General features: G+C 34.6%; 1 protein-coding gene across 2 annotated transcripts in view; it reads right to left on the bottom strand.

Annotated features, from left to right (window-relative positions):
* Nucleotides 1-24,168, bottom strand: part of Tenm3 (teneurin transmembrane protein 3) — a 439,811-nt gene that overhangs the window by 102,086 nt on the left and 313,557 nt on the right. For both annotated transcript variants that reach the window (XM_026400587.2, XM_026400586.2), the window contains exons 7-11: nt 20,128-20,338; nt 19,609-19,710; nt 19,222-19,416; nt 17,910-18,110; nt 11,873-12,058 (exon numbers count right to left, since the gene is read on the bottom strand). In XM_026400587.2, coding sequence (XP_026256372.1) covers nt 11,873-12,058; nt 17,910-18,110; nt 19,222-19,416; nt 19,609-19,710; nt 20,128-20,338 — 895 coding nt within the window. The remainder of the gene's footprint in view (nt 1-11,872; nt 12,059-17,909; nt 18,111-19,221; nt 19,417-19,608; nt 19,711-20,127; nt 20,339-24,168) is intronic.

Below are 24,168 nucleotides of genomic sequence, written 5' to 3' on the forward strand. Positions count from 1 at the left end.
TTTTTTTTTTGTTACTGCTCCCATTTGAGGTAAATCAGAGTGGATTCAATGCTCCATTCTTTCTGAACACAGCTGCTCCTAAAGCCAGAGAGTCTACAGTGAGCTGAGTAGGAAAAAGCTTAATTTAGGCAGTACCTACTGGGACCCAAGTTATACCATAGGAGGTAGATTGGAGAGAAATCTGAGCACAAGCCACCACCACAGTATAGAATTCACTCATTCTATAACCCTAAATAAGTATGTAAGACAAATTTCTTCAAAAGATCTCAAAATTTTCACCCTGACATGCTATGTGGAAAATGCCCTAAGTGTTAAATGCAGATATATTGATGTGTAAAACATTCAGAATTGAGTTTAAAAGTCCTAAAAAAATTCTCCTTGTCCAAAGCAGTTACAAGTATATATTAAAGTATGTTATAACTATATATATATATAGTTTTCTATACTTTTCTAAAGTATAGTTATAATACAGGTGTATATTGAAGTATACTATATATAGTTAAAATTATATAATACATATACATGTAGTAATATATAGTATATGTCAAACAGTTCCCTAAACATTCCACCTGTCACAGACATTTCTTCCCAGCAGCACTGCTACCTTCTGATTTGAAACCCTCACTCAGCTTTAGGTGATGCTGCTGCACCTGCCTCTCTTCTTAGCTAGGTTAAGGGACACAAAGGCCTGATGTCAATAGCAAAGGCTCTTTATGACTACATTTACTTCTGTTCTTAGGGATAAAAAAAAACCCCTGATGCTCTGGGAAATTATTTAATGGGAACTAAATCCTCCCCAGGATTATAGAATATCTGTCAAGATGGCCCTTAGGGCTATGGTTTTTCTGATGCTCAAATTTAGTAAGCAGGTGCAAAAGTAAGTGGAAATTCCAATCGAAACTTTCTTGAGGATTTGCCTAATTTGAGGATATGACTCCAATGAGGCTTTTGGAGACACTATATATGACTTGTGTAGGCAGGTAAACAAGATGAGGAAAGGTGGAATACCACAAAGTTAAAGTTGCAACACATTTCATAAAGAGTTCACATTAGAGTCAAAATTAATAGCAACTCTGAAGCTCTGTGAGATGTGGATTGTAAAATCATAAAAATCAAGTGATTCAAAAGCCATGACATGGAGCATTTGAGACATGCTAGAAAAACAGTAAAACTTGATAAAGGTTCACATTTCAACTACTAAGTTCATTTTTGCTGGTTTACTCTCTTATTCAACAGGCGATGGAATGCTGAATGACAGATTAAGTCAGGGTGAAATGTAGATCTGCCATTGCTTGCAACACCTGTTATATAATTAAGTTGAATCTGCAACTTCATGGCCTTTTATGATGAAATTGGTATATACAGAAAAACAAATTAATAAAAAGAACAATTCATAAAGATGAAAAGAAAAGCCACTTGAGGGATAGATGAAAAATAACCTCCAAATAGATATGACTACCATTACCATATACCACATAATCATCCACTCTTCAAGGCCTTCTTCACAAAAATGAAGAACTGTTAAACTGACTAGTAAAAACAAACATTATCTTTGTGTCAGTTTAAACAATACTGAAATGGAATAGAAAGAGGACTGACAATCTAATAAAATAGGGCCTCCATCATTTAGAGAGGTCCGAGAAACTAGGTTTGCATTTGTATGAAAGATTACGATGTGATCTCATTTAAGAAAATACCAATTCTGGGGCTGGGGTTGTGGCTCAGCATAGAGCGCTTGCCTAGCATGTGCGAGGCCCTGGGTTGGATCCTCAGCACCACATAAAAGTAAATAAATAAAACAAAGGTGTTGTGTCCAACTACAACTAAAAAATAAATATTAAAAAAAAGGAAAATACCAATTCTGAGGGAATTTTAGTGGCAAAGTTCTGTATATAAAAGTATTACTTGAATAAATTAGACTCAGATGAGAAAACTAATATTGAGAAACCCCAATGGATATTAATGGTACCACAGTGGAAGAAACAGACTCTGAAAATGAACTATTTTCAGAACATGCAGGATGCTCAACAGCTCTGAAGGGGATCTCCACAGGTCTCTCAGAAATTTATCCCCTCTGTTACCTCAAGTTTCTGTATTACTCAAAATCACTGAGATGGTGGAGTAAGAAGGACCTGCTCAGTTCTCTTTCTGCATGCTTCATGCAGGATTTTTCAGCCTGTCTGGATTTTTGCTCCAACTAAGTCAGCTTAGGAGAATTTTCTTCCACTCAGCTCCACACCGCCTACCTCCTAGATGACCCATGCTCAACTGTGTTTGACAGATAATGAGGCAGCTTCATCCATGCTGTTAGCAATGTCAGGAAGTTAAGGGAGGATTAGTTCTCCCAGTATCTAGCAAGTTTCTATTCAGTAGAGGCCAAGAGATGATTCAGTAGGGAAGAATTAGTCAGTCAATGTTTTATTTATTTCAATCCAAACACTTTTGCAACAATGATAACAGTAAGTGACATCGGTGTGGTATTTACTCTGGGCCAGGGACTGTGCTAACTATTCTTTTATATAGTTTAACCCAATTAATACTCGCTGTAGGTATTTATTTTCATTCCTACTTTATAAGTGTGGAAATGAGGCATTCTATCAAGTGATAGAGCTGACATCGAGGCAGATCTAGTTTTTGTGGAGTCTGAAATAATTGGGGAGGCTCTTTAAGAAAAAGAAGACTCTATAATTGCCTTGTTTATGACAATGATTTTGCAATTTGTTCTACAGAGAGAGTTTTTATTCACTGTGATTCTGTGATAGTTTAACATGGTTTTATTACTGATAAAGTTTCATTTGGATTCACATTTGTTATTTTAATGTCATGAAAATTTTTAGTATTACTTTTGGATTTGTAGAGACTTTTTAATTTTTTTTTTTTGGTGCCATGGATAAAACCCAGGGCCTCATACATGCTAGACAAGCACTCTACCATTGAGCCACTTCCCCAACCTGGGGAGACTTTTTATTGTGTAATAAATTGATCTTACATATCCTTTGAATTGATGACACTTATTAACCATTTTGTTGTGATGTCTTCATAGTACAATATTTTGAATTTTACACTATCTTTGTCAATGTCAGTATGCATGCCATATAAAGAAGAAATCTTTTTCTGCTGGATTCATATAATCCAGTGCTACATTGGGATATACAATACACGTGACTTTGTAAATTTTGTTATGAAATTGTATCCTACAAATACAAAAATTCTGATAAATTCCTCAAATGAGAAATATTCATCAATAAGAAAGAATTATGACATGTTTATAACTAGATAAGTTGCATAATCAAATATATCCCCATGGGAGAAAATTTCCATTTTGAATAGGAATTTTACATATCTGAAGACAATGACAATTGTTTCAATACATTTAAAGCCTTATTCCCCCCCGCCCCCCAATACCTTTCCTTCTGTTGCAGGATTCCATAGGACAAAGTCATATCTTCATACACTTTCCAAACAAGTATAATCATGTCATTTGGTAAGTCAGTGGATGGCAGGAACAGTCCTGGATGATCAGCAGTAACAACCACAGACAGAACATTTCATACCTTATAAACATATCCCCCATTAAATCTAAACTAAACACACACCCCTAGCTCAAATTCTCCTTTGTGGAATGTCAAAGTGCCCGGAGCCACTCCAATGCTACTGTCCCCAAGGAAAAGTGGAGTGGAAAGTGATCTGTAAGTTTATAGTGATAAAGGACCCTGTGAACCCATGGTCCCCTTGTGGAATCTTAGAAGAAGCCAGGACAAGTGAGGGACCCTGATACATGTGCTTCATCAGCTTTGCCATACATAGTCTCTGATCTGATTAGGGACCCAGATAGTGTGGCATTAGTGACACCTTTCTTACCCATATGCCACAATTGACTGATGTCGAGGTAGAATAGAAAATAAATAAAAGGTGGAAAGGAAACAAATAAGAAAAGGAGACAGTAACTTTAGTCTGAAAGCCTTGTACTAAAGTTCCTCATGCCTTTTCTCTCATACCTGTAATTCCCAAATTCTTGAGAAATCTGTAAGTCTTAAGAACTGAAAATTCAATCACTTATGAAAATTGTCATGTCCACTGCTAATTAGCCTATATATGTCCTAACATATATATTTTTAGAATAGACTGAATGAAGGGAGATACAATATTTTAAGAAACCTACAATATGGGGGTAAGTTCCAAATGTTATCTACTTATCAGATAGAGGAGACAATGGCAACCTAAAGATCTCAAGAAAAGTTAGGTGAATGACATTTGAATAAAAAGGTAAAAGGGTATTTAAAAATTCATGTTGTTTTATTAATATCATTCTCAACTTGGGGACATTACAAAAGTTACAAAGAATATTGAGTTTTGTAGTCTAAATGAAGTATGAAGCATTTGTAAAGGAGTTTTTAAAATTGTCATTTATTTTAAATTTAAAATACTATTCTTTTATCATTATTTGAGATAAGAATTAGAACATCATGTCTAAGTTTCTTGTCCATATTAGTAAAAGATTTGCTCTTTCTCTAGGCACCCCATATTGTTCGGTAGGTAACTCCCCAGGTGTGCGTATTTCATTTTCAATTTCTAATCTCCAGTCTCCCAAAACTCAGAGCAACTATGGTATTTAATAGAGGTATGCTGAATACAGTATGTCTAAGTTTTGTCTGAGCAAACAAAGCATGTCTTTGTGATCATTAATGATCTTGTTTCCCAATATACTAAAGAATTAGAATAAAAACAAATAGCTGGTCTTTTGTAGCTTAAAGGAATTAGGATTTCCCCTAGGCCAAATTTCCATTTGAATTGCCTGAAAGTACATGAAAATCAATGTAGCTCAATAAACAGTTCTGTGTTTGAGACATTACTAGAAGAAAAATACCACAACATACTCCACCTTTCTTTCATCATTATGATTTTCAGAAACAACTCTCTAACCCCCAACCCAAACACAACAGCTTCTTGTTAAACAATATCCATAATGACACTAGTTTGTATTGATAACAATGAAATGGGAATTTCATTAACTTTTCAAGTAAATTCCTTGGATAGAATTTTTTTAAAAAAATATGTGTAACATCCAAAACATTGTCTGATTTGTAGTTTGTCTTACTTATCCTTAATAACAAAATAAAAATTCTAATTTATCGAACACTATTTACTAGGCTTTAATAAATGTTTAATATTTCATTTAATTACAAAACCCTATGAGGGTCATAATTTCTCATTTCATCTAAGAAGAAATAGGTTAAATGACTTGCCCATTGTCACTCAGTGGTTCAATAGGATTTCAAATCTTAAAGTTTTCAGGTGTTATAAAAATCTCATACAAATATGTAGAAATCGGGCTTTCCTCTGCTCTGAATCATTCGATATAATCATTCGTATAGAACAATAACTTTCAGGCTGTGTCTAGCTCTGAGTTAAATTCTATTTTGAGTATAAGTGATCAGGCAGAATGACTTGGAATTTGTCAAGTCAAAGAGATAACTACAAGATGTTGGATATAGAGAACTTTCAGAAAGGAAAAACTCCCAGATTTATAACATTATAAGGCACAAACTGATAAATACATTAATCGTGCTAATAAATAATGACCACCCATGAACTTATCAAATTAAATCAGAAGGCTACAGATATGTGTGTGTATCAAACCTACATCATAAAAACCAGGCCCATGAGATTATCAATCTCACCAGATGTTACCCTGTAACCTGAAATGCATAAAAGGAGAAACTCTGAGACTGGTTTTAGCAGTACACAGTCTTGATATTATCTGGTGAACTCATCACAAGGTTGGTGGGTGATGAACATCCTACTCTGTTCCAGGGCTTTAGCTCAGCTTGATTTCCCTACTTAATGTGGCCCACTTTGAAATTGCCTGCCATCAGGACACTGGCCTAGAATAAGTTCTGTGTGCTAACAGCTCATTGCCCTAAACAAGTTCTAGGCCCAGTTTGTAATCTTATATGACCCCCTTGCAGTGATTCCTTTATATTTGTATGGGCTGTCTACCTTGGCTCTCAGTGTAGCCTCCTAAAATCCTGTGGCCACCTAAACCCTTTCTTATTCTTTCTATCTATCTATTTATCTATCTATCTGTGTGGAGTTTGATGTGTGATGTGGGTGTTAAAGACATTAGTAATTAAGACTAGAATAAAAAAACCTGTGATTGCTGAGCACATGGCTACCAAGTGACCCATAAGTACTCAGTGAATTTCAACCAATCAAAGATGTATGTGTGAATTTATGTTTTCAATAAATCTACCATTGTGGAAAGACATAAACATGTCTGGTCTATGTTAATGGCATAGCTTACTCATGACTACTATTATCAATAGCCATTCCACATTTGAAAAAAATAGTCCAACTGAGGCCAAGAACAGTTATGATACAAGTTATAGTGAGTCACAGAACTGACTTAAAAACATATCTCTTTTAAATTTCAAAGTTCATGTGTTTAAAAAAATCATATTGCCTTTTATGAGAAACAGTACTCAGTATCAAAGAAAAGATGTTCAGTAATTGCTTACTGAGAAAAAAGTGAATTAGTTAACAAATGAAAAGTAACTAAAGCATGCAAGTACAGTATCCTACAAAAGGGACCTCAGTTGATTAAAAAAGTAAGGATGATTTCTCACCTTAGGAAAAATAAAAAGTTAAATGAAATTGAAAAAAAGAGAACCCATATACTTAAATCTAGTAATGTTCCAAATAAAGCAGAAATTATCAGGCTTGTTCCAGGATTTAAATATGCTTTTCATCCTGAAGTTCTTCATTAAAACTCACCAACATTATATGATATAAGCCTATTTTCTCCATTTCTGTCCCTTGGAGAAATAGAAAATACCAAACAGCCTCCAGAGACAATTTACCTGTGGACAGATGGAGAGCTGAGCCTGCTTTTCCTCTGTAATAATGCTTCATGGTAGATGACAATTAAATGTGTTATTCAGCCCCCTCCTTCTCCTTTAGGTCTCAATCTCATCTATAGCCTCCATGCTCTCAAATATAAGTGCATGACTTTAGGGATAGATCTTTTCAACAAAAACTAAAAAGAATACTGGGGAATGATATTGGCCAAATTATATTGTTATATTGTGTACCAGTGTGAATATGTAAAAAACTCCCACCATTATGTACCAATAAAAAAACGTGGGGAAAAAATTTGAAAGACCCTAAACAAAAAATGGTCTTTGTGGAAGTTAGGAATACTAAAAAATTGGTATGCAGGATTAGTCATTGCCCAGGATACTTAGAATTGCACTCTCCAATACTAACACATAGTGCTGTACTGCTTCTATGGTCAATTAATTCTAGTCAGAGGCCAATCCCACAGCTGTTTCCTGCTCTTTTCCTAAGCAAGAAGAAAAGAGAAAGGTAAACCAATTGAGTTGCCTTTACATGGTTATAGATATTTTAAAAAATATTTTTCAGTTGTAGTTGACACAATACCTTTATTTTATTTATTTATTTACATGTGGTGCTGAGGATCAAACCCAGGGCCTCGCATGTACTAGGTGAGTGCTCTACCACCGAGCCACAACCCCAGCCCTATAGATTTTGATTCTAGTTAAATATATTAACAGTGAATTTATTGAACTAGGTCATGATTAGTATCTCACAGTTCACAGATTTACCGTGCCCTATCCCAGCTCTCACATTAATAAGACTTTCATTTTATATTGAAACACTAGAAGTAATAGCAATATAATATTCTAATCATGTCAACTATTATTTATAAAATATTTAATTACATTTAATACAGTTTTATGTTGCCTCTGGATCCACTAAATGCTCTTTTTTGTTAATTAATTAATTTAATTTAAATAAATAAATATATATATATATATATATATATATATAACAGCAGAATGAATTTTGATTCATTGTACACTGGATCCTCTATATTCTTATATCCCTCCTAGCTCATGAAAAACAAAGGTAGGCCCATGGGTATGATAATCACTTGACCCTTATGGAATGGTCACATACAAAAGAGGATATTATTGGAGTTGAGCATCTATAGCAGTACTATGATGACTGCTAAACCATGTTATTAGGAAGTGCTGGTGCTTATTTGATGTGGTTCATTCACCTAACTTTCCTTTTTCTTTATTTATAAAAGGGTCCAATAATTATAAATGCCTTCAGGGGAAGAAGAGAGAGAAGCCTATTTTAATCAGAATATTGCTAACAGTAGATTTCCACTTGCTTTCTTTTCCATCCGTGTGCATCACTGGTTAAAGTCTAACCCAAGAAAGAAGCACTTGAATCTGCAGATGAATATGCCTCATTTGCTGAACTCATGGTTCATAACAAGAGAAAAATATGAATACGCTAATAAAAATATCAGGATGGAATCCTTTCAGGTAGAGAGGTGTTCAGTGAATATTCTAAATTCATAACCTATTTTACTATCAACATGCCTATGGTTTTATGAAAGCATGAACTGAGTATATGAAGACGGTAAGATGATGAATGAAGAATATTCTTTGCTTTCTATTGGGAACTTTTGTTTGCTTCTAACTGTTTAATTTCTCTTCCATCTCTCTTTCAATTAACCTCCCTGTTTGTATTCAATGAAATGACACATAATACGGAGAAAGAAAAAAATCTTGCTGATTTATGAGTATTCTTTTGTAAAGTGGCAGCTTCTTTCAGCCAGATACATAAGTGCTGAAATTGAGAGAAAATGCACAAAGAAGAAAACATACTATAGTTTCATGGTTGCTTCACCAGTGGCTTACAAATAGCCCCTTAGTCTTTACTGTGGACATATAAGCAGGTAGAAAGGAGATAAGGGCAAAGTACTTGGACCTCTAAATATCAAATTGGGGAATAATTAATTTTTGTTGTATAAAATAATACAGTAATTTATATTAATCCCACATCTTTTAAGAGTTTCACATTCAAGATGTACTTTTTAATTTAGTAATTTAATTTTTTTTTCTGCAAAACTTTGAATTGAGTGCAGAGGCCCTCTGCCACTAAGCTACACCCCCAGCCCTTTTTATTTTTTATTCTGAGACAGGTCTTGCTAAGTTTCCCTGGCTGTCTTTGAACTTGAAATCCTCTTGCTATAGCCTCCTGAGTTAATGGGATTATAGAGGACTGGACCACCATGCCTGGCTTAAGGTGTTTTTTAAAATTTTCCCATACAATTATTCATATGGAATACAAAAATAACAAAATTAAGGAAAACAATAGGAAACATAAATTATAATAAAAACACCTTTTACTAACAAAAATCTTATTTGCTACAAAGCAATTAGAAAATCATTCAACAACAGTTCATCCACGGGAAATGATGAACCCTGTCATATTGCCAGGGTCAATTCTATATAATGGCAGAATAATTTGTTGAGTAGCTGTTGGTTTGCAAGTTAAAAGTGCCTACTGGATAACTTGCTGATACATTTCTTGGCTTTCAAAGCTATACACATGTTTGTTATACTTTCTAGGATAAATAGTAAGATATATAACTGTTCTCCTTTAACTGGAATCAATTTGTGGTAGGGTCACAATATATGGTAAGAAGCATATTTTTCCTGCCCTGCCTCTGACATATGGGCATTCTGAGATTTGGTGCAAGAAGCAGCTTGGTCACAGGGGTATTGTATTGTCCTTTTTGTGTGTCCATAGAAAGATACACAAATCCTGCCTGTCAACATTTTTCTGCCCTATTTATTCACACGAGCATCATGCTGCTGTTGCCTCTCTCAAAGAGCAGAGGAGGGGAAAGCCCTATCATGGTTGCGGGGACAGGCACTCTGTAAGTGCTGTGAATATGTATACTTGCTGTCAACTCCAATGAAAATTAAACAATTCCCATTTTTTAATTTTTATTTTATTTTATTTTTTTGGTGAGGGGGTACCGGGGATTGAACTCAGGGGCATGTGCCCACTCAGCCAAATCCCTATCCCTTTTTAAAATTTTATTTAGAGACAGGGTCTCACTGAGTTGCTTAGCCTTGCTTTTACTGAAGCTGGCTTTGAACTCATGATCTTCCTGTTTCAGCCTCCCTAGCCACTGGGATTACAGGCATGTACCACTGCACCCAGCATAATTCACCAGTTTTAAGTAGTTAGATCACATTCAGCATGTGAGACACTAAAGATGTTTTACATAGTTAACACAGCAGCTCTCATCTCTAGGAACCTGCAGGCCTGGTCCTTGTTTGGTTATCTGGAAATTTGGATGTCCCCTACGCTGATAAAGTTAGGAATACCTGGAACTCTAAGCACTTTTCTTTTGGGAGCCTAGAATTCTGGTGGTTGTGATGGAGGGAAGGTATCTCCTTGGCCAGAAAACCTTGGACTTGGAGGCCCCCATAGGCTTCCCTTGGCAGAAATATGGCACATGTGTGTTGTTGTGTTTCATTCTGGAAAAAGGCATGTGTTCTCCATGACCGCCCCTCACCCTTGATCTGTGGGAGAGAAAACACAGGAAGTCTGTGCATGGTTTTCTCCTGACCCTGCCTGATGGGTCTTTCTTCCTTTTTGATCTCTAATAAATCAGTCATGAGTCCAACTACCTCTGTGTCCTGAAGTCCCAATAGACCACCAAATGTGGGGAAGCGGGTATGTGATGCTTAGAAAAGTCACCCAGGGTGCCTTTCTAACTAAAGTTAGAAAGCAACTTACAGAAAGCTTATAAAAATATAATTATGATAATGTTATCAGATGCATGTGATTTCAATTTTCCCATGACAAAATTTCTTGCTACTCAATTCCTATAAGCAAAAAAGTGAAGCACATAATACTTACAAATACACTGGAAGAAGAAGTCACGTAAGACACCGATATTCCCTCAATGGCATGAATCAAATTTTACCCCAAGGACATAAAACGATGTGGAAAAACAATGTACCTTAAATTATGGAAATTTTCAGGACTGTGTGATTTATAATTAATGCTATATAACTTCACTGAAGTGAGGTAGACATTTATTACTTGTGTTGTTTTTTTAACTGAACATTTTAATTCAGTAACTTGAATGATAAAAGCAATGACATTGAATATCATGAAACTATGGCACTTCTTTAGTTTCTATGGCATTATATATGTTCTAGATACTTTTGTTTCTATGCCATTCATGTACAAGAAAACTCATTTTTTAACAAAAAGTTTGGTCTTAAATATGTATTTGATTGTTTTATATAACCTTTCTGAATGGAGTGATATTTGAAAAAGCGTTAACCATATAAATTTAAGAACTGCCAGACTTGTGCATTATTCTATTCTAGTTCTAATGATACTACAAAAAAAAGGGACATATAAAGTCAAGCATCTTTTGCAGAGATTCAACATATCAATTAATCAGTCTAAGATACATGATTCTGAATCATAGGGGTCAATGATGCCCTATACTTGAAAAAAATTAAACATATTTTATAATAAAATAAGCATTTTAAATAAAATTAAGAGATGCAATGGTACTATGGGACACTAAGAAGCAACAGTCAACAAAAGTTTGTTTATAAATAAGAAATTACATTTTCTTTATGTGGGTCCATTTTTGTTACCATCATAAAAAAACAGTGAAAAAAAATTCTTATATCTTATACTTAATGACAGTTACCCTAAAAAGAGGTGAACTGCCATTGTGAGGTGACAACCATAATAAACAAGACAGTTCCTTTTTAAAGAAAAGTAGTAAAAACTAATTTGAAGAAATACACTTTTCCAAGTTGAAAAATAACCAACAGCTTTCTTTTGTAATAGATGGAGGACAGATTTGGAAGTACAATTCAGGGCCAGGGGACAGCTCAGTAGTACAGTGCTTGCCTAGCCTGCATGAGGCCCTGGCTTTGATCCCCAGCTCCACAGGAAAAAATAAATTAATTAAATAAATAAGTAAACAAATAAATAACAGTTGGCCTACCGATAGTGCAGTGCTCTCCGTTCCATCCCTGGCTGCATTCACACTTGCCATCCTTGCAGGTCCCATGTTCTGCACAGCGGGGATGGCAAGCCCTTTGATTACATGCTGGGCCTGTCCAGCCTTCCTCACAGCGACAGGTTCCCCCCATGCAAACACCATGTGAGCCACAGTCCACGGAACATATTTCTATATTGCAAAACAAGGAAGCAGGGCAGGAGAGAAGAGTAGCAGAAGGTAAGAAGGGGAATTAATAAGAAAGTTTTTTCTTAAACTTGTTATAGTGAAAAACAAAATCACTGAAAATATTAAGTCTTTGTATGCCAAGTTAATTTTAGCATCGACTATTACGAATTATGAATGGTAGAATTTTAATTCTTTATCCATCATTTACTTTTATATGTGGCTATAATGTTACATAAAATACATATGACAAATTTGTTAGGAATAATTGCTTTTTATAAAAAGATTTTATATATATAATATATATACAGAGAGAATAGTCATATTTTATATAAATATCAGAGTATATTTTGACACGAAAACTCACACACGCACCAAATTTATGAAATATTTTAGTATCTAAGCATCTCAGGTATCTAACAGTACCTGAGTTGCACACATTTAGTAAGAATTGAAAAGGGGCTATTTCTAATGCTGCCGTTTAAACGTTATGAACATTCAGAAACTTTCATTAAGAAGAATGTTGTTTTGCTTACATTACATTAACTTGCCTCAGAAATGTAGACATGCTGGTTAAAGAAAAGAAATTGTTGTTTGTCCTGTTTGATAAATTTGTACTGCCAACAGATACAAATCGCTTAACCCACATGGTGGAAAACCAGCTTAATAAATACAGCTATTGACTCTGTCCTTTGAAAAAAAGGTTTTCCAACTACTGGAATTATTGAAAGGAGCACAAGTGACCAAATGACTTCAAAAACTATAAGGCAAGGTGGAGTCTTTAAAAAGAATTCATGTCTGAAGTATTTTTTCCCCCCTAAACCTTTCTTAGAAGTTTATATAATTAGATCCATTTGAGAGGGAAGGAAAAAGAACTCTGAAGGGTATTTTTCTTTTTATTCTTTATATATTTAGTTGAATAAAGTTAAAAGGCTGTAGGAGTTGTTTAGTTTTGGCTTTCTTGCAAAAATAAAAATCCCTTATAATAAAAATCTGAAATCATTTTGAATAAACAGGAAATAGACCATAGCCTTTTTTCTTTAAATTAAAAAACAGTAACTGTTAATGTAGCCACATGTTCCTATTTTACCCATTTGTTCTTCAAATAACATTTCTTGGACCACTATAATTCTCTATTTCACAGGATAACTTCATCCACCATCCAGGCACTGTGAGAGCTGTAACTTTTCTTATAAACAACACTAGGACTATTAGCTGGGAGGGAGTAGTGTGCAGGTTTGTATGTGTGTGTGTGCATGTGTGCTCGCACGTGCCACATTTTCTATCTCCTTTGAATTAAATTTTTGATTAAGAGATCCAAGATGGTTTGATTAACTTCAGAGCAACATAACACCAACTCGGCTCTGGAAGAGAGAGGTTTCTTTCTGAGGTACCCTTTTTATTCAATCTAATCAATTTTTCATTAGGGCGAAGGTGTTTATCAGTGTTTAGCACACTAGCTTTGAGCAAGGTGCGTCAATCTTTGTAATGAACTTATTAATTAGAGTTAATTTAATTGAAGTGGAATTGAAGGGCTAATTAATGGACAAACTGCAGATGAAGATAGAGGAAAGCTCTGTTGCTTTCAAACTTTCTGATGGAAATAATTCATTTCTTCTCTTTTAGCACTTAACCAAATGTTTCTTCAGGTATAAAATCTACTCTCTTATTGAATTTAGATATCCGAAGGTCATTTCCACATCAACAAAAGAGGTAGCTAGTCAAGTGTTTTCTTTTAGGATTGATTTAGTTAGAAATCAGAATTATACTGCTAGTAAACTTTAAGCCACACATATAAATTAACAATGTTATTATAAGCTTTAAATGAAAAATGTGCAACAGTAAGATATATTTGAGACACATGAGACTAGATATTTTCACAAGGTGAATATAAGCATATTTAAATCTTTGCTATTAATTCTAAGTAAGCTGTTTCACTTTTTGCAGCTAATAGCAAAGTTTAATAAAGATTTTTTTTCTGTACTTAATTGCTTTCTTCAAAAGAAGAGTACTGAGTTCATTATTCAACTTTATATTGAGAGTTTAATACATATCATTTCTGTTTTGCATTGGGGATATAAAGATGAAGAGAACAAAATCTCCACTTACTATGATTAAATAGGTAAGGTTTTGTATACAGGTAAAATTAGATTTTCAACTAATAAAATAATTATAACAGCATGAATAAAATTAAATCTAAATATGTAAAATAATGTGTGATTTTTGGCAGCCATTTAAATCTTTTAATTAACATCTATACATTTTTTCTATTCATAGCAAGATGATTTTATGAAGACTGAATTACCTTTTGAGCTGTACAGTATCAATTACAAACTACCCCTTATACAATAATGTATGTAATTGATTATAATGCCATTACATGAAACAAAAAAGGGACTATTATGCTTGTTGCTTTCCTACTTAATAACAGCAAGAAGTAAATCTGAATGATGTTATTTCAAGCAAGGTAGTTAGTGTTATTATGCCTATTTCAGTGGTGGAGGGATAAGAGACCTGAACTAAGTAGTTTTACTACTCAAGTAATTATCTCTATAAAATTTAATTAGACTTTTTTTGTAGAATGTATTTCTTAGTATAGATGCTTGAAATATAAATAAAAACTCAATAGAAATACCTGAGTGCTTTTTTGATTCTTGTAATTATAATATATATTTTTAAGAGGACAAAAAATGTTAACATGTTGCTTAAAATATTGTCACACACCCTAAAACTCTTAAGGGGGACATCCATGCCTTTCTATAACCCAGACCCCAATTTTTGTTTCTATTTCTATTTATCTACACATGAAATTTGTTGTAATAGTGTTAAATTTTCTAACCAAAGTTTCTGGTTCCTTAAGCTATCAGAACCAATTAATATTTGTATTAAGTATATTATTTCTAATATACATATTATAAATCATGTCTATTTCCAGAGGTATATGTCCAAAATGAGGAAAAAAGAAGAAAATAGGAAGAAGGGAGGGAGGGAGGAAAAGAGAAATGAGGCTGGAAGGGAGAAAGGAAGGGAGAAAGGAAAAAATTATTTCATTAACTAATGTATAAGTTGAACAAAAACTTTTCATCCATATCACAAATTAGCCTATGGAAAATTTCCTTTAGTTTGAATTTCCAGGATTCAATTTGAAGTACACAGTAAGAGATATATCTGTTATGCTGATATTGAATCATAGGATAGCAGAGATGTCACATGAGTTTCTCAAAATGGCAGCAAAGTACAATTGTTCGGTATACGAACTCCCCTTCCCCTGCTAAAAGTGTGTGAATGAGCCACCTGGCTATATTTCATTTGGTTTTATACCATTAGGTCATAGTAAAAGATGAAATAATTTGCATTTCATGAATTTCATATTTACAGAACCAAACCTAATAAATACTTTTATGTGGAAACTCCTCTAAATTGATGAGCAATTAAGTAAGGCAAACTACAATTAACTTTTAAAACACTACTACCATTTAGTACTGTTACCACTACTACTAGTTCTATCAATGATTAGCACTTTTGGAGTATTCACAATGGGTCAGGCACTATTCTAAGTACTATTCACATATTAACTCATTTAATCTTTACCCAAATTACATTAAGTAGTCCTATAATTATCCCCATGTAACAGATAAAGAAACTGAGGTACAGAGAAGTTAAATACCTTGCCCAACATATAGCTAGCGAATGGTCTGTCCAAAAGCTGACCACAGACTGTTCAGTGTTCTTGTTCCTCACCACTTTAGAGAAGAGTGCAAGGAGTGGGGCAGGCTGCGGAGCACAGGCCCCTCTCTGAGTCTAAACTTTAGACAGAATGCTTTCACTCACTCAACACTGCTGTTAAAATCTGTCCTTTTCCTTTCTTCTTACTCTTCTTTCATTTACTTGCATTCCTTCTTCTCTTATTCATTCTTTATCTTCTTTCTCATATTATCTGTTTTTGCTTAGATAGTGTGAGTCTCTTAAGTAGAATTCACCATCTCCTTTTCTTAACCTTCCCATTGACTCCCTCTTGTCCTACCTCTTCAATTGCCCTCACCTTTTCCCAATTTTCCTGCCTCATTCAGATATTAACATTAACCTCAATTTCCCTTGATTCACACTCATAGCTCTTCTCGCTAAACTTCTATATTTTGTTTTTCTTCAGCAAGACTTGCCTATTTTTCCCTCCAATTGTTGCTCATATTTAGACTTAGCATTCCCACTGACTCCAAGCCAATTCTTGCTTCCATCATCTTGCACTTCTACGAAAGTCTTCTAATTTGTCTTCCAAACATCAAAGTCTCACTATTCACCCTCTCAGACCTGTGATAGATCTTCTAAAACACTCTCATTGCATGTGTTAGCACATCATTATTGTTAGTGGATTTTCTATTGTCTAAAATATTTCTAGACTCCACTCCCATAATGGGCTAGACCAAATTTTTATCCCCAAATATTCTTTATTTTCACTCTCTGGTGTATACAATATTTCACACAGTTGTTTATTTGCTAAAAGCAATAGTAGTAGTGATGGTGGTGGAAGCTATATTTAAAATTTACTATTAAAATACTGTCTTATTTAATATTTATTTATTTATTGTATAAGTACTTTATATATATGAATTCAAGCAATTTCCACAGTATCTCTGTGAAGAATGTGGTATGATTTTACAGATGAATAAACTGAGCAGTACAGTAATTTGCTAAAGGTTACATAACCATTAAGAAGTAAAACTGTGTATGAACCACACACCTGACTTCACAGTCCAGGCTCTCAATAGTTTCTAATACTGATCCCTTAGTCAAAAAACTGTCTTCCCTCTGTACCCAGGACAGCTATGTTTATGTGTTAATAAAAGTCTCCCAGAAAACTTTCAGCATTTGTCAAGGTAGGATCCCTCCTCTGAATGTTCTCTGAACTGAGCACGTTATTCTACCTAACCCTCAATATAATATTAAACTGGAATGTATTGGTTTCTAATTATTTCATGAGTGTTCATCTTATCTCCCTAATTAAACTATAATCTTCTAGGCTAGAAAGGCATCTCCTCAAACTGTGTGACTAATGAGCGGGAATGTCATGGAATTAGTTCATGAGTATGCAACCAACATTAAAAAAAAAACAGATTAGATTTGAAAAATGTATCATCAGTGTGCATCACTTTGTAAAATGTCTGTTTCAGTTCCATTAGGATGTATATGAACATGTGCATGTGTGCATACACTAGGTCATAGAGTAATGATTATAGGTCATGGTCAAATATCTGAAAGCCATTGTTCCAGAGGGCAAGGATGATAAATTGTTCTTTCATTCTTAGAGAGCCTACTGTGATGCCATGCACATAGTAGGTAGTCAATAACAACTTAGCTGACAGAACAAAATTATTACCTGCCCTCTCTATTATGATCTTATTATTATAATTAAAAATTTGTGGTGAAGCATTATACATAATATGTACATATGTATACTTTTTATTGTGATCATGTTTAACCTTATGTATCAAATAATCTTTTTTAATTGAGACTTCTCCATTCATGAAATAATTTGCTTAAACCCCAAGGTGTACACAGGTCTACAGGGAAGCTAGCTTCGATTAGTAGATCCATAAAGTTAAGAGTTAAGAAGACAGGGCATCTTATGCAGATTCTTCCCAATAATACTGAAGGGGAAATTGTAATAACAAATAGGTTAAGCCTGTTTCCTTCCTCCTTGTATGACAACCACATTTCATTGCTTTTAACATTTATATCTATAAATAATGACTTTGATATACTTTCGGTTAAATTTAATTGTGTGTTTAAAAATTAAAACATCCTAATCTTTAGTTAAACCACAGTAAGCACTCAATTGCCCTGCATTTATTAACCTCACCGTTTGAACAGTCTGGGCCAGTCCAATTAGGGTCACAAGTACAAGAGCCACTTTCTTGAAGATAAGTTCCATGGCCAGAGCATTGATCTGGACACATGGTCTTCAGTATTTCACAATTGTTTCCGCCCCAGCCTGGATTGCAGTGACATTCCCCATGGATACACACACCATGATTAGAACATCCAGGGTCTAAACAGTCAGCTAGTGTAAAAAAAGAAAAGAATAATTCCATTAAATCTCAAAGGTATTATAGTGCATATAGAACAAAGAACTAAATTATAATCTAATTTATGAATATTATGGATAATCAAATATCTATCTACCATTTTTAAGAACTTGTTTCTGAAAATGCAAAGAGTTGTAATACAATAAAGCATTAAGCACCAGCCCAATGCCATTTAGGTAACTGAGACTCTTGCAAGGATTTGTAATTTTCATGAATTACACAAATATGCTCTTGAGGTTTCAGACTATTGCTCTCAGTTCTGCCTAATCAGAGTAATAAGTATTGCCTTTTCTATAACAAAATCTGTATCAGCTGACCTAATCTACAACCACTGAGCACTGACAACTGTATGAGATCCTCAAATTGTTTGAGAAATAAATGAGTTGCATACTCTTGATCCTTCTTAATTCAGTTTAATGTGCTTTAGATGATGAGATTTAATTTAGCAATTTGACTCAATAAAACTTTACACTTGTAGGGTCAATGGCCTGAAAATTTAATTCCAGAGACTTAATTGCATTACTTTGTGAGTGTAGATCAATAAAATCAATTTGATTGAAGAACGGAAATGGGGCTTTTTTGCTTTCTGAAAAAACAATTTAGCTGCACTTTACAGTATAGCATCTTGACTCATCATTACATACAGTTATGAGAAAAAATCCATGATATTGTATGTTTTCATTAGTATATTGTGTTAAATTTTTCTTTTTTCTTTCTTTCTTTTTACCCCTAGAGATGTCAAAATGTTAGCTGCTGGCATCAGTGTTAAAAATTGTAGAAAGAAAAAAAAAAGTATTCAACAGGCCATTGTTGGTTTCAAGGCATAAATGTTTGCTTACTTTCTCAGAGTCAAAAAAAGAAATTATTCATGCTACTGAAAAAGAGCAAAAGGGCTCTTCGGTGTTTCTTCTTTTTATTGTTAAAATGTTAATAAAACAATGCATTAATAAATATGGAAATCAAAATTACTTTAATAATAAGAAAGCATAAAAAAGAAAGATTTCATCTCCCAAACTAGAGATTACAGATATAATCTGTTGCTTTATGAAGACAACAATAGGCTTCTGTAAATATTGACATGTTTACCTTCTTCGCAATTTTCTCCTTTGTATCCTGAGTTGCAAGCACAAGAGCCCATGATACAAATCCCACGACCCCCACACTGCGGGTCAATACACTGGGTAGTCGGCACGTCACACTCGGTGCCCTTCCAGCCACTGAAACAGAGGCAGCGGCCCTTGGAATACTGCCCATTGCCACTACATAACACTGGACAGGCTGCTGTGAAATAAAACACGACAGAAGAATTAACAGCCACATTTTCCATCGAGCTTCTGAAAGAAAAGACACATCGTTGGAACAAGTAATGGGCCAGTTTTTCCCTCTTGCTTTCTTGCCTTGGTTCTTTTCTGAATTACGTGTGTTTCTACAGCTTATTTATATCGGCTTAAGAAAAGAATCCAACTTGCATACCTCTAGAACAATCGGGACCCAGAAATCCTGGAAAACAATGGCAAGTTCCAGAAACACACTCTCCATTTCCATGGCAATTTCGGGGGCATTCCACCACAGACTCTGGACAGAAGAGAAAGAAGGAACACTTGTTGTTGCCTCTCACAAAAGACAAACTGGCACTTTGATCACGTTAGCTAGGTGTTGAAGAAGTACAGATGGCTCACTCCATAACCACCGAGTGGATTCATTTATACAAGATTATTCGGATGGTAAAGTGCCATTTCCTATGCAGAGTTTTAAATTTAAAGAGTTTTCACGATGTACTCTCCTCCCTCAATATAATTTCAAATAATATTTTCTTCCAGAGCTTCAGGGTTTGTCACATAGTCACAAATGAATGATTTAAAAATATCTCTCACATTTTACCAGAGCTTTAACATCCCAGGAATCACTTGAAATCGGTACAGATAATACAGTTTTTATTCAACATAGTGTTTAGGCTGAAGCCTGGAAAAAGATGCTTTGAAGTGTTCTTACCTATAACAATGGTATTAAAAGACACCTGCTCTGCATTTTTCCCATCATTATAAAAAGCCAGATGCCAGATTCCAGAATCCAAGTACTGAATAAAGCCGGCCTCATGCAGGCTGACGGATCTTGCCTGCCGCCCTGCTCTTTCAGACTCTACCAGGTTCCGCTGCTCTCTTGCAATCAACCTGCTGCCATCCAGGAGCTCCACAAAATCATACTGGGGACCAGGACAAGGAAAACTGTGTTAGTAGTTAGAGACACTATAGTTAGGCTGCTTCTCTCTTTTGTTCTTCTATTTTGCAAATAAATAGGATATTAGAAAAAAGTTCCTGACTGCCAGGTCCACATGGTAGATATCTTCTACACTTAGTATTTACAGAGACGATGAAAGCTACTTACTGCACACACGCCATTGTTGTGTATTTAAACCTAACAGATCTTTTTTTTTTTCCTCATTGAGTAATATGGTTTCCAAATTTATTCAGTTCTCTAAATTCTGCTAAAAAGTTCAATGAGTTTAGGCATTTTTGGGGATATAAACATAAAATCTACATGAACTTACATTCCAAACCCAGTAGACTTATTTTATTTAGACCATTAGATAATCTCTAAAGGTCTTCTCCTTCTATCTAATACTCAAATCGTTAAAACTACTTTGGGACATTTACTTAGTACTGGGATCATTTTAAATCCTTATGGAAACCCTTTTGTGAAGGCATTAATAGTTTTTCATTAAAGAAGAAGAAAATGGATTTTTGAGGAGCCACAGCAGAGTCAGACGTGGGCAGTAGCTGGGCACAATGGCATACACCTGTAATCTCAGTTACTCAAAAGGCTAAGGCGGGAGGATTGCGAATTTGAGGCTAGCTTCAGCAAGCTAAAAAAACTCTATCCCAAAATAAAACAAAAAGGGTTGTAGACATAGCTCAGTAGTACAGTGATTACATAGAATATGGGAGGCTCTGGGTTTAATCCCTAACACTGAAGGGGGTTAGGAGAGGAAAGGGAATATCTGGGCAGAGGTGGGGTGGGTCTATGAACTCAGGTGCATTTTGCTCCACTGCTTGGTCTTCCCCCCACACCACTCTACCTCTTTTCTGTGACCCTGGCATAGCTGTCCAAAGCAACCAGGGGTTTTTACTTAGGCATAGTCTGGTAAAAACACAGACCAACAAGGTACCTTTACATCTTTGATCAAAAGTCTAAAATCTTCAACAACAGGGACATTTAAAGAGGTGGCAATAATAATCCATGTGCCCAAATATTACTAGAAAATCAGACATCATTAAACCTAATTTGGTAAGATCAATCACAAACCTTGGTGGTTCTTAGAAGAACTAAACTAGAGATTTAAACTATTAGAATATGACTGGTAAGAATGGGGTAATAACACTTTGTTACTTGAGATAATACAGTGACTTTGGAAGACAATGAAAAAACTTTCCAACATACTTTCAATAAACTTTTTAGATCATAAGTTTCTTAAAGGTAGAGTGATTCAGTTTCTTTAGACTATTACCTGGTTTAATTTTGTTTCTGAGATATATTTATAGTGAAAAGCACACACACATAATTTGTCTATCTATATCTAGCTCATGATTATGGTACTGTGTGAGTCATTAAAATTCTTTCTGATAGACTCCTTAAGTGGAATTTCATCAGAGTTCTATAGTAAAAGATTATTATAATCTAATCAAACTGGAATAAAATTAATTGTTGGCATTTCTGGGAACCATAGTTGAGGTAGATTACCAGTGTACAGATTACTGATATCTACTGTTATAGTTAGAGGACTTTAAACATCTAATTTAGTTTCTGCCTATTAAAATCTTTATTTAAATTTAAAAGCATTTTTTTGTTCTTCAGTAGTAAAACACATTACAACATAATTCAGTCATGAGAAACATATACAAATGGTGAATAACTTGCTTAATATTTTTTTTTCATTTACTTCCTACAGGATAAAAACAGTGACTGGTGTGGCTACTGTAAAAATTTTGCTAGAATTCTGTTTCAAAATGATCAGGGGAAAATCAATTCAGCAGTTCTTAAAGGTGTCTCCATTTCAAATAAGTCATTCATTTCCTCATCAGATTTGAATATTTACATTAGTATAGTAAAGCCACAGAAAAGTTTCTTTCTATGGCCCAATGTACCTCAACTCTTTTCTCCCTTAATGCTAAAGACAGCAACTGAAAAAAGTAAAAGGGTAGAAAATTTGAGTTTTAACTGGTCCATAATCATAATCATCAGCATTTTCATGGAAATCACCATTTGCATCACACCATGAACACTAAGAGAAGAGTGGGGGGAGGGCATGATGGGGGCAGTAGGAAGTAGCCGATGGTGTTTAGATAACTGTTGTGTTGTAGGCTGTTCTGTTATGGGGGCAATTCACACATGACTTCAGGAGGGTTATTCAAATACATACGAAAAAGTTCTCCTCTTTACACCAAAACCATCTCTACCACAAATAACCAAATTAAATGGAATGGAAATATTCAATAATCTTTCTTCTCAGGGTATAAAGTTACCACTTATGGGAAAACTTCAGTTTTCTTTGCAGTACTGGATGTGGATATTTTTGTGGTGGGTTAGGGGAAGGAGTCTTAAGATGTCATGCAATTTTTAGAATGAAACACTTTGGGCTAACTCTTCAGCCTTATTACTTGGAGAAAACCACCACGAGACAAAGTTTATGCTTAATAGACTGGAACTGTCTCAGTGTGAAAGCTCTCTTTCAGGGTAATTTTCTTATGATATAAAATTAGTAAATATACATGCTTTAAAAATCTTTCTCATTTAAAGTTGCTTTAAACTACAACGTATTGACAAAGTCCTTTGATAGATCAATAAAAGAGAATTTTACCTATGTTTGTTGTATTTATGTTGATTTTCTAACAGACCATAAAACATGCAAATAGATGTTTTTCAGGTATCTTAGCCATTCCTTTCTGAAAAGATCAGACTATCTGTATGATTGATTGATTGATTGATTGGTAAATAAATGGGGATTAAACTCAGGGACACTCAACCAGTGAGCAATTTCTCCAGTCCTATTTTGTATTTTATGTAGAGACAGGATCTCATTGAGTTGCTTAGTACCTTGCCATTGCTGAGGCTGGCTTTGAACTTGAAATCCCCCTGCCTCAGTCTCCATAGTTGCTGAGATTATAGGTGTGTGCCATTGTGTCTGGCTTACCTATATGTTTAATTCAATTCTGTTATTAAAGTGATAAGAACTCAGAATCCATGAATACTCAAATATGTCCTTAAATAAACTTTTTGTTGTGGCATAGTCTTTTATTTCATTGGATTGTAGAGAAGGAAGAGATTTTAGAGATCATGTGATCTAAACATCTCCTTTTACCAATGGATAATGAAGCTTAGAGAAGTTAGTTGTGCAAGATTACAAAGCCAAAAAGTGGCCAGGGTGTGCTTAGAATTCGGGTTCCTATCCCTTACTTTAAAACAATCTTTATTGCAAATGTACTAACAAGCCATAGCACGAGCAACTGTGAAGCATGAATTGCTTCCTTAGGTTTTTGACTGTCCAGGAGGATGAATTGGCCATCAGAGAGAAGAAAGTCAATTGATTCCTTGGCAACAATCAAATGGACAGTTTTACAAAGGGTCATAAAGGCTTTCGAAACTCAAGTGATTATTCTGAATGGCTGGCCAATTTTAATTATTTCAGGTTGATTTATTTAATGTTCCCCAGAAACAGAGAAATGTTCAATTTGGGCTGCTTTATAGCATATTTCATGTTTAAACACTGAACTCTGAAACAGTTGTTTGCTCTGCTGATCTGAATAAACTTGAGGAAGGAACTCTAATAACTGCGAAGCTTAAGAAAATGCAAGAACCTACTTAGACACATATATTGTGGTAGAAAAGTAGATATCATGTGCATTGTATTTAAATTACAGAAGAATTATAAGAAAACTTGAAACACTATTATTTAAATCCTGATCTTATAGACTATCATGATTTGGATCTGAAATGTCCCCCCAAAGACCATGGGCTACAGCTTGGTCTCCAGCTGGT

This window comes from Urocitellus parryii, chromosome 14 (genome assembly GCF_045843805.1).
Source record: "Urocitellus parryii isolate mUroPar1 chromosome 14, mUroPar1.hap1, whole genome shotgun sequence".
In the NCBI taxonomy this organism is placed as follows: Eukaryota; Metazoa; Chordata; class Mammalia; order Rodentia; family Sciuridae; genus Urocitellus; species Urocitellus parryii.